The sequence below is a fragment of the Dipodomys merriami genome, unplaced genomic scaffold (genome assembly GCF_024711535.1).
Source record: "Dipodomys merriami isolate MVZ:Mamm:240054 unplaced genomic scaffold, mDipMer1.0.p SCAF_2, whole genome shotgun sequence".
In the NCBI taxonomy this organism is placed as follows: Eukaryota; Metazoa; Chordata; class Mammalia; order Rodentia; family Heteromyidae; genus Dipodomys; species Dipodomys merriami.
The window spans coordinates 31,996,037-32,008,009 of NW_027203381.1; the positions used below are offsets into that span (position 1 = coordinate 31,996,037).

The window sequence follows — 11,973 nt, forward strand, 5'->3', positions numbered from 1 at the left end:
ATTGCTTGTCAAGTCTAAGATTTTTCCTAATGGAAATCTTCAGGTCTTTTAAGGGTACAGGAAAATTGATAGCGTTTCATCTACTTGTTTGTTTGTTTGGTATGTCCTTACCTAGTTTTTGTTTCAGGGTAATGCTACCTTCATACTGTTCAGGCTGGTGCTGTTTGAAGATGAGGGCTGGGCCAGTCAAGGGTCAGTTGTCAGCTTTAAGGCTGACAGTTGCTTCAGATCTTTCCCTTCTTTGCGTTCTAGGAACTAACTGCTCATGGCCTCACAGAGCTTTGTAGCTTGTACTCCCCCAGTTTGTACACCCAGGAATAGCAAATGTCCAAGCTGAGGCGTTTCCGCTAGGAACACTGGAGTGTTGGGGAAGAAACAGAACACCCAGGGCACCCTGAGCGAACTAGGCATTCTGCCTAGCGATGCTTTCAAACCCCACCCAGAAGTAAAACACCCATTTGAGAGAAGAGAGTCTGGGAAAATCTAACAATCCATCCGACCTGGGCTCAGAACTCTCCATCCTACTTGACAGTACATGTAGCAGTGAGGCAGCTCCAGAGTCTGAGCAATTCACAGGCATGGACTCAGGCTCAGAGCTCTGCAGTCATCCTCAGATGATGGATGCCTAAACTTCTTCAGACGTCCATGTCCTACTCTCCTGTCTACGGGAATGCCCCTTGTGGCCATCTCTTACCCAGACACTGTGTCCCTAGACTCCCTTGTTTTTAAGACTCTCTGAGTAGCTCAGTCTCATACAATAGTGCTTCTCTCAAGATCTTACTTGGCTCCCTCTCTCTATAATGTAGGGAGCAACAGATTTTTCCAATGCTGGCCTGCCACACAGGAGCAGCCATGGGGACAGCAAATCCACACACTGAACTTAAGGTTTACAAGAACTATGGCTTAACCCTGTGGGCAGGGCTGCCTGGCTTCAGTTCCTACATACCCTGTCCCTACCTCCACCCTCAGGCTTGGCTGCTTCCTACTTCCCTACTTCTGTCTATATAGCTTTCCTCTTTCTCTGCTTTTCAGCTGTCTCTTCTTTTGTAATTCTTGATGCTTTTCCTCTCTGTGTTTTTGAAATTTAATGTGTCCTTTCTTGACTCCTTTCATTCATGGAGCCCCCTGAAGGAGGTTTCTAATCCATCATCTTATCCAGAAGCTTCATGTAGGTTGTATGTATATGTATATGTATATATGTGTGTGTGTACAAACACACAAAATTTTTACTGTGTTTTAGACAGCATCTCACTGTGTCACCCAGGCTAGCCTCTAACTTGCAATCTTTCTACCACAGCCTTCTAAGTCCTGTGATTACGGCCATATACCAACATACTTAGCATGTAGACTGTTTCTAAATGAAACCTTCTTAAATCAATCTTCAATGTTATCAGAGGTCAGGATGACTGAGATATTATGAAAGATAATTATGACATTCTGGTAGCTAGTTCTTCTTTCAGGTCTGCATTCTTTGGTACCATTGTATAACATATTGACAGGAAGGTTATACGCACTGTAAGTTTATACATGGTGTGTTACCCTCCCTGCCCAGGAAAGGTCTTTATACTAGGCCCAATGACATATCTTTTCTCCTTAGTCTACAGAAGACCCTAGATTTTAAACAAGTACTTCTTTTCAGAATTACTTGCCCTTCTTGCCACTAGCTGAGTGGCCTCCCACTCCCTCTCCCAGCCTCCCGTGCCTGAGGGTTAAGTATTAGAAGCTTTTCCCAGAAAAGTTTATCTTAAGTCCTTATTATCCGTGTATAAAACTGGAAGAAAGCAAACAATCTATCTGAGAATCAGAAGTTTGACTATAAATCACACTTGGCCTTATGTAATTAATCAATGAAAGGTTCATTTATTGAACTTCATTATTATATAACTTTAATGCTGTTTAGCTGAACATATCCATTGATGACTGTGTGACAGGGTTATGAACTCCTTGTATAAAAGCCTCTTTATAAATAAGATTTCTTAAAGCTGTAATGATTTTGTTATCTGGGAGAGGGAGTGTGGGAAGAAATGTAAAATACAGGGCAGAGAGCATGCAGTGAAGGCAAAGTTACAAAGTTCAAGGCAGCATGGTTACAAAACTCCTTTCTTTAGATAGCTGACATTATCCTGAATTTGGCTTTTTAGAGAAGAAAACTTTATTTTAGATCAAGATCACCTGTAGCCACATATATTTCTAAATCATCAATATGGAAACAAAAGTGATCCATACTCTACCAAATATGAATCTACCAAGTGTTCCAAAATACTCAGTGATAGCTCACAGTTCCAGGCAGTGTGATGTTTTTGTTTTTCAAGGCAGGCAGGAAATATTCCCTCACTATTGGCACCAGGTGGCTATAGTAGATTTTAGACTAAAAACTGCAAGGAAGTATGTAGCTACCTTAGCAGGTGTCTCCAAATCCACTGTCTTTGTGTATGAATTGAGCAACCACTGCTATGACATGGATTCTCACCCCCACCCCACCCCCACCCAGCCCCAGGATATCTGAACACTGTTAAGCAAAGAATGAGTCATCATGAAGTATTTTGTTTACTTTCCTTGAGCTCTCTCATTGGTCAGTTAGTGAGGGGGTGGAGATGTTGTTTATTCCCGTAGAGATGAATGAGGAGTTCCAGAGTGCCAAGAAACCAAGAGTTTCCAAGAATTACTACCATACCAAAAGCACCATTGTCATCCTACACTGTTTCCTAAAGACTGGGTATGTCTTTTATTTCTTATCTTCCTTTAAATATATAGAAGTTTGTAGGTAGCAAAAACTGAATGTATAAGTAATAAGTGTAAAATACTCCCAATATACATAGTATTTGAATATTTTTCATACAAAGATCTACATTTTCCAGGCTGTTTTCCAACCCTGTCATAATGTGCTTTGTATGATTAAAAAAATTCTCGTGCATTATTTTTAACATGTGGACATTTAAAGAAAAGACCTTACTTTCCATTTTCTCACAGATTTTTGATCCTTTACCCTGGGCTCAGATTCCTCCCTACTGAACATCTGTAGTGAGTACAGAGGGGAAAGGAACAGTAAATGTCTATTCCAGGAGGCAGGAAATGAAGTTAGACTTTCTGGACAATGAAAGAAAGTCTGCAAAGTCAAGAAAGTGGTATCGACCAAAGGTTAAAGGGGTGTTTAACGTCTTTTTGACTGGCTGTCTACTTAGAAAGGAATTTTCCACAGCCACTGATTCTGTTGGGTTTGTTTTATCTTTCCTTTAGCTATTAGATGATGAACTACCATTAATTATGCACCTAGCTCTATGTGGCCCATAAGGGCCTGGCAAAGGTGAGAGAGCATGAGCAAGTGTGTGTTCTCACCTTCATCCTCTGAGGTCAGAAGTTGAATACAGAGCCCCAGGAGTTCATGTCAGAGCCTTTAGTACATATATCCAAACACCTTTCCCTATTTTCCGAAACAAACAAAAACAAACTGTAATGAATAAATAAATAAGTAAATAAGCAGGTGCCAGTGACTCAGGCCTGTAATCCCAGCTACTCCAGAGGCTGAGTTCTGAGGATCACAATTTGAAGCCAGCATGGGCAGGAAAGTCCATGCGACTCTCATCTCCAGTAAACTACCAAAAAAGCCAGGCATGGAGCTGGGCTCAAGTGGTAGAGTGCTAACTTTGAGCAAAAGTAGCTCAAGGACAGCACTCGGGCCCTGAGTTTCCCTAGGACCAGCACCAAAAAAACAAAAACAAAAACCATGATTCCTTCAGTCCCAGGTTCCCTTGCTAACAACTGCCTCACCCCTTTCTAGCCAATTCCAGAGAAAAAGCAGACTGCCTCACTTACTCCACTCTCTTTCCTTTCTTCCCCTGACTCACCGGAATCTGCCTTCAGCTCCTCTTTTGTTATTTTCACTAATGACTGTTATGATAATGGAGTGAATCTCTTCAAGCCCACTTCATGGCTTCCCAACATCTCTCCTTCTTCACACTTCACTTCTTCACACTTTCTGCAGGCCTCCCTACCTTGGCTTGCTTACCATTCAGCCATCATTCTCTGAGCAGTAGTCTTCACTTCTTGTCAGGGATCTCAATTCCTCTTCCAATGCAAAGTCAAAGCCAAACAGTCCCTTCAACATCGAACTCTTTGGTTTCTCCCAATCTTTGTTTCTTCCTTCTCAGTTTCTGTCTCAGCTTCTAGACCAAAACTGCATCCTAATTGTCCATGTTCTCTATAGCTCTTTATAATATTTCTTCTATAAGACTTTCCCAATCAGGTTTCCTATGAGTGTGTTCTACTACCTTGAGTAAATTCGTGGTCCTCCCACACACGTTTGCACATACTTCTGTTATTACACTTGCCGATTTTTATCTTAATTACATTTCTCTTCCTCCCTCACAATTCATTCTATGAGTTTCTTACTTTTGGGTAGTCAAGACAAACTCATTGAGCATAATAGGCCTTGACATATATATTTATACTTGGCAAAGTAAGTTGATATAGTATGTAATAAAAGAGAGTGGCAGCCATGATCTTACAGTGGCAGTTGCCGGGGTATGGAGTACACATTGAAAGTAGATGGTATCTTGCTCCCAGCTTTTATAGTTTACTTGAAGCCTGTGTTATTTGACTATTTCAGTGCATTCAATGGCAGGCACTTGAATATGCCTCCCTAGAGGCATATGCTTTGCAGACTCTAGAACAGAGCTCACCATTCCTACCTTTTGATAATTTAGTTTTGCATTTAGCCTGAGGTTAGCAATCTGCTATGTTAATAGCAAAGAATATTATTAACACCAGACTATTTGTGCCACATAGTTGACAAAAATTAAATCATTAGCTATTTAGGAAAAGGAAAGACTGCTGTGAAGGAGAAAAGGTGGAAGAGTTATTGCTGCACATGGAAGAGATGCAGGGAAGCTGTCAGCCTCGCTGGTGAAGCAAGGCTCTGGGTATGAGCAGGAGTCGGCCCTCCTCACTGCCACCTTCCCAGGAGCGTCTCTGTGGACACTCAAGCTACTCACAGTCAGGAATTAACTACAGATGGACAGAGGCTACCCATAATCGGCAATGGGTGGTAACATTCACCTCAAAACACAATGTCACCCTTCATGTATCCTAGTATTAGAGGGGTTTGTTTATTCCTGAAAACATAGACACTTTCCACATGTGTTGCTAGTTCAAACTCAGTCTCAAATGTTTCATTGAGAATGAACAGAAGAGCTGTACTCTACCAGGCACAAAATAGTCTATGATGTCTCCATTTTAGAATAAGAATTACTGGTGTGGGAAGTGCTGACAAAGCCATGTTTCTTAATTTAAGAATGCAGTCTTTGTCATAGTACCCAAGTACTATATCAAAGTGTGATGGTAGAGGTAGAATTAGTAATGGTGCTGTGCCAGCCCTACTAGCTCTATTTTATTCCTGAGACTGTAAGTGAATATGGTATCACAGGCCCAGATAACCAAATGGCTTGTCAACAGCAATTTCCACATAGGAATCTAAGTCATTCTGTGGTATATTTTTGGTCTAAACAGTGTTAACCTGGGGCTTGGAATGTGGCTTAGTGGTAGAGTACTTGCCTGACATGCATGAAGCCTTGGGTTCAATTCCTCAGCACCACAAAAACAGAATAAAACGGAAATGATGCTGTGGCTCAAGTGGTAGAGTGCTAGCTTTGAGCAAAAAGAAGCTCAGGGACAGTGTCCAAGTGTCCAGGCCCTGGGTTCAAGCGCACCAGGACTGGCAAAAAAAAAAAAAAAAAAAAAAAAAAAGTTAACCTTTAACCTCTACCTGCCAATCTGTGTGATGCATCTGTGCCAAAGGCAAAAGATCCCAAACTCTTCACCTCCCAGGACTGTGACATCCAGAACAACAGGCTCGCTCTACTATTTTAGTTCTCAAGCTAAGTGACTATACATGGAGATAAACTAAATGTAACAGACTGTTAGTGGGATTCAGTAGCAGGGAGCAGACATGGGGACTGTGGCGGTTATAGACAAAACATGTAAAGGGTGGGGCTGGGCAGTAGAAATGGACAGTTAGCTGGGAATGGAAAGAAACACTAAAACAGAGGAAGGAAGAGGCCGGAAAGCCTAAGGTATGACACTAAATCCACCACCTAGATCTCTATGGAGGAATGGGAGAGACAGGTCATATGGAGGAGTGGGAGAAATAGGCAAAAGGTAGGATGGAGCCAGACTGCAGAGAGCTGCTGGGTGGAGGCAAGGAGGCAAGTGGCCTTCCTCCAGCAGTTGGAGGGGCCAGTGGAGGTGGGAAGGAACATGAGGAAAGCCACATGCCGAGGCTCTCAGGAGGAATGTGCTGAAAATATGAGAGAAAACGAGAAATGGGGTGATTGGCCATCCCAGCTTATAAATTGCCCTTTATCATCAGATAAAATTCATTTACAACATTAAATGCCTCATGTTGAATCACATCGAGAAGCAAAGAAAAGTAGAATGATTGCTGTTCTGAAAGTAAGCTGGTACAACCAACCCTCGATTTACACTTCTGAATTCCAAAATGTATGTATCTCCAAATGTGTATAATCCTTCCCATAATATGCTGTGGAATGTGACTTCATCAGAGTAGCCATGTCTGCAGCACCGAGTTGAAGGTACTAGAACTGTCAGGAGGTGGGTTTGTGGGCGGCGCTGTTACCCACTGAGAGCTGCCCCTCCCTCCCACCCAGCATAGCACAGAGCTCCTTGCTTTGTGCTTCAGGACACAGTGCCCGAAATTCCTGTCATGGATGAGATCCCTTTAAAGTTGCCTTTTTAGAAGCAACCTTTTTTCTCCAGAGTCTATTTGAAGGAAGCCTAGTATTTTCTTTTCACTTTGAATTCTTAATTCAAACTCTCTTCAGGAGCCATGTGACCACCCCGAAAGCTGCCTGTGTCTCAGATTCTGTTTTGAAGTTTCGCTGTAAATATTCCCAGCCACAACCTTCTCCTGCCCAGGCCCCAGGGCCTACAAACGTATCTTTTCACTTCCCAACCTTAGTGGGGGAAAAAAACATAGGAAGCCCTTCAAGACAGTTCCATTAGGAAGGAGGTGGCCAAAGGAGCTCTAGGTGACCTTGGATGCCCAGGGCTGGTTAGGAGAACAGGAAGAGAGGACTTCCCTAGGATGCATTAGACTGCAAGTGAATGCTTTTTTGAGCTCCAAGATTAAGGTCAGCCAATTATGTTCAATTAAAGTGCATATTACAATTGACATCTCAGGTAAGCAGTCCCTAATGAAATGTCATATTTAATAACTAATTACAAAATGTGAAAATACCCCAAATTGAATTCAGCATTAACTAGGGTTTCCTCATGCTCCCTCTACCCCAGTACTGAAACATAATTGTTTATTTTAAAAATGAAAACATTAACTGGCTCTTGTCACATTTTCCACGATTCCTGTAACTGTAAACATCTACCAAAGCAAGCTTAACTTCAATGAAGTTCTGCCTATCCATCCTAGATTCTGTAGTCATTCTGGAGAGAGAAAAGAAACTTGACAGGTACCCACCCCCTAAAGTGGGGGGAAAAAAACAACCAGGGAATGCGTGGGCTGACTTAGCCAATTTTCAGGGTCCTAGTTGATTCTCAGTTACTTAGCAAAGAGGACTCCAAAATGATGCCAGGACAGAGCAGTCTCCCGCATTTAGTCCGATATTTCTCCTTTCTGCAGTCAACCGCCACCACCTCTTTAAAGCCTCATGTAGCTGTTGGAAAAAAAGATTGACTTCAGACATTTCACTTTATTTCAACTCCAGATGAAAAAAGCAAAAAACTGCACTCTTAACCCAGTGTGAAGTACATTGCTGTAGCGGGGCAGGGGGAAGGTGTATGCAGGTTAGAGTGATAAACCCCGGACCCAGGGGAAAATGCTGTGGATAAGACTTTAAATCGTTTCCATTTTACTTAGGAGAGAGATGTGTAGAGCCACTCATGGTCACATGACTTTCCCTACCCACTGCTTTTCTTTGGCAAGTGAATTGGGCCTGGGACACCAGTTGGAGACCCGGGGTGCTGTCAGTGTAGGAGGCGGAAGATGTGATGTAATAACAGGAGCCCATTTATTTTCATGTTGGGTAAACTCTGGGCCAAAGCTAATGGGAGCTTGCTGTTTCATTGTCCTTACTTCCCCCATAGCTGCTTAGACAGAAAGGAGTTGAAAGAAAGAGTAAAATATTTTGAGGATAGCATGGCCTAAAAGCAGGCAGGGGCATTTCAAAGTCCAACGCTTTTGATCAAGTCAGAATTGGCTGTTTTTAACTCTGTTGTTTAGGGTAGACCAGCAGAACCAGGTATTAGCCGCCCCCTGCTGTCTGACATGGGGAAGTGCATACCAAAAGCCCACTTGGTGAATGAGAATTCTTTTTGGACATGTAAGGACTGGAAAGCAAAATCTGGGGTAGAACAGGCAGGCTTGCTAAAGCCATGGCCATCATGGATCACCCAAGTCCTCTCCCGTGTAAAGATGAGAGGAGGATGAGAGGGCTGGAGGCAGCTTTTCCAATAACTGTATCAATCTTTGGAACTAAAGACCTACCTTCTTGAGCCCGGTAAGGATGCGGAAGCCCCACCCTGCCTTTCCTGGACTAGACTCTGCATTTTTCACATGCTCCCTAGGAGAGTCGAGCATGCACACTTACGTTTGAGAAGCCCCAGATAGAACTTCCAATAGTGGTTTAACCCTGGAGAAAGTTTACCTTTCCAAAGCTTTGGATCAGCTTGGAATCCATTCGAGCAGGGAATAAACACACCCCAGTAGGAGAGTCTCATCCTGTCGATATCATGGCTGCCTTCTGGTCTCATTTCCTTCACACATCTGTTTTCTACATCCTCACATTTCACTGGCTCTTTAACCCAACACACTTTAACTTGCTGTACTTCACATTACTTGCTGTATTTCCGTAGCACCTGACTCTCACCAAGCAGTTTCTTTCCAACTCAGTCTGTTCCCAGCAAATAGATGACAGGCGTCTAGTTTTCTCCCTGGCAGCCTCTTTTCCTATTTGCTCCCATCCTTTCTCCTCTGCTTCCACCCCTCTGCCACCCTCACAGGATCACGCGGGTCCCCTGAGGCCTTGTCAGTCTTGTCAGCTTGTTGCTAACATGGAGTGTTCTTTTCTGCATCAGGTCAGGGAAGAATGCCGGCTCCTGAATGCCCCACCGGTTCCACCCCGAAGCGCAAAGCCTTTGTCCACCAGTCCGTCCATCCCTCCTCGCACAGTCAAGCCAGCGCGGCCACAGACTCGCTCTCCCAGCCCCACCTTGTCCTACTATTCTTCAGGGCTGCACAGCATGTAAGTCTTACAGCTAGGGCTTGCTGCAACCCCGCCTTCCCTTCAACCAGTCCATGGGACCTTGAGGTCATCGCCTAGATGGGGGAAGGGGAAATAAAGTTTGTTTTTTTTCTCTTGGAAAACAATTTGCTGGACGAACATGATGGGCCCCTGTGGGTTTTGATCTAGAATGAAAGAGTCAGCGTATTGGGAAGAAAAGATGCCACAGCAGTCTGAGAAATTCAGTAATTAAAAAGCCTACTGATGTGTCTTGGAAACAAAACATGGGCTGCTATTGGTCCTTTCCACTTTGATCTTGACGCAGAGACAGCCCCTTCCAGCAGGACCTCCAGCTGAGAAGGGTCCCCTTGGCTCTGAGCTCTGAGTTTCCACCCAGATAGGCATCCCTTTCTGACCAGGACTGCTGGGCAGTCATTCCATCCTATCTGGGTCCTTCCACAGCTGTGAGTTTAGTTTTTTCATAAGACAGCCCATCCGTTCCTTGTTGGCAAGTGACAGTAGCCTCATGAAGTGAATGTATCTTTTATAGTCTCAAGTCAAAATCTCGTTCTAAGTAATGTTCAATGATTCCTTGCGTATACAGGAAGAGGAGCTCCACCCCACCTCTCTTTGCCAGTCCATGAAAATTTGAAGTCACTATCATGAAAGGTGTTCCTCTACTCCAAAAGAAACAGTGTCCATTCCATCTGCTATTTCCACCGATGCCCACAGCCTGTTCTATCCTCAGCCTGGTCCCCCACTTTTTAGGGCCGCCCCCCCACTGCAGCTTCACTGTTGTTCTTAAAATATGATCCCTAGGCTGACTACACTGCCCCGTATGCTATTAAAGTTTAAGTAGCTCTCTTAGGCACTTTGTTTTCTGCTCGTAGGCTACTATGACTGCATTGTGCAGAAACCAAGGCAAAGATGAACCTTTCATTTGAAGCATCTCTCCCTGTCTGAGACAGCGGAGTGTAAATGGAGTCAGGGATGGTGGTGAGGTGTCCTGGCGAGCAAACATGAGGAACCTACATATCCTTTGCTCTCTCCCCTGTGGGTTCAAAGCCCAAAGCATAGCTTGAGGGGTTTCCTCACTATAAATATTCAGATACTTACCAATCACGCTTTATTTTATTGTTAGCTAAAAATGTGTGTGTGTGATTTTCTCTCTATAGCACTTTGAATCATCATGTACCTATCCATAATTATAAAATATATTCAATTGATGATTTGTAAAATGAAAAAAACATGACTGAGGTCAACAAGTACTTTATTTTTAATTCATAATAAGAAATACATTTCTCCGAATTGCATTTGCCTCCTTAGAAGTAACATCTACCTTGAACTTGGCTCTGTTTTTTTCCATACTAATTTCCTTTTCTGTGTCTTGTCTGCTTTTGACGCAGTGTTACTAAAAGTGACACAAATCCTTCTGACAGTGCTCCCGTGTCCTGCTATCCCTGCAATCGAGTGAAAACGGACTCTGTGGACTTGAAATCCCCTTTTGGAAGTCCTTCTACTGAAGCTCTAGCCTCGCGACTCTCGTGGCCTAACCATTATTCAGGAGCATCCGAAAACCAGACCAGGAATGACTTCCTGCTGGACCCAAGCAGGAGTTACAGTTACCCCAGACAAAAGACGCCAGGCACACCAAAGAGAACCTGCCCGGCGCCTTTTGATTTTGACGGCTGTGAGCTCACCAGCAGCCCTCCAAGTTCAGGCCCTGCGGAATTCAGTGGCGGCATCTCTGGTTGTCCCAAGTCAGCCAGCTACTCTCTGGAGAGCACGGAGGAGAGCACTGTTGCAGCGGGCATGACCAAGCAGAGTGTTTCCTGCCCTGCCTTGCCCCCCAGGGCCCCAAAGCCAGCGGAACAGAAAGCCGCCTCCGAAACATCTCCCTTGCCTCTGAAAATTGATGGTGCTGAGGAGGGCCCCGAGTTGGGGTCCCTGGACCGCTCCGAGAACCAGTACTTTGTTAAAAAGGGCATGCAGGACATCTTCTCTGTCTCTTACCCTTTCTCATCCCCACTCCACCTCCAGCTGGCCCCTAGGTCCTGTGGCGACGGTTCTCCATGGCAGCCACCTGCTGACCTGTCAGGACTCTCCATAGAAGAAGTGTCCAAATCCTTACGGTTCATTGGTTTGTCTGAAGATGTCATATCCTTCTTTGTCACTGAAAAGATTGATGGAAATTTGCTTGTTCAACTAACGGAAGAAATCCTCTCCGAGGATTTCAAATTAAGCAAACTGCAAGTGAAGAAAATAATGCAATTCATTAATGGCTGGAGGCCCAAAATTTAGCCAAATAGCCCTAGGTAGCATGGAACAAAACGAAGTAATGTGTATACTATAGAAGGGATGGGCTGGGACACAGTTTCATGTTTTTGCACTAAAAAACCTTCTCTGTAAATAGGGATAAGAGAAACTCTTACTATGCAGATTACGTTTTTGAATGATGAACAGGCTATTTTGTACATCAATAAAAATGCTGTACAGAACACTAAGAGGTGTGCCTTGTACGTCACTCAACACCCAACAGCTGCTAAAAGAACAAAGGCATATTTAGAGAACTCATCCTTACCCCAGTAGGTTTTGTGAGAAGGTATGATATTTATTACAAAATAGCCAAAGCTGAAAGACATAAGAATCTTGAGAGAGGAAAAAAAAAAAGAAAAACATTATGAGTAATTCCCTTCTTCGGGAGAGTTGACTTTAGACACTAAAC

General features: G+C 43.7%; 1 protein-coding gene across 1 annotated transcript in view; it reads left to right on the forward strand.

The window, feature by feature from the left end:
* Window positions 1-11,752, forward strand: part of Garem1 (GRB2 associated regulator of MAPK1 subtype 1) — a 176,009-nt gene extending 164,257 nt beyond the window's left edge. Inside the window, exons 5-6 of the mRNA XM_070029371.1 lie at window positions 9,103-9,269; window positions 10,655-11,752. Coding sequence (XP_069885472.1) covers window positions 9,103-9,269; window positions 10,655-11,549 — 1,062 coding nt within the window. The 3' untranslated portion in view covers window positions 11,550-11,752. The remainder of the gene's footprint in view (window positions 1-9,102; window positions 9,270-10,654) is intronic.
* The last annotated feature ends 221 nt before the right edge of the window (window positions 11,753-11,973 follow it).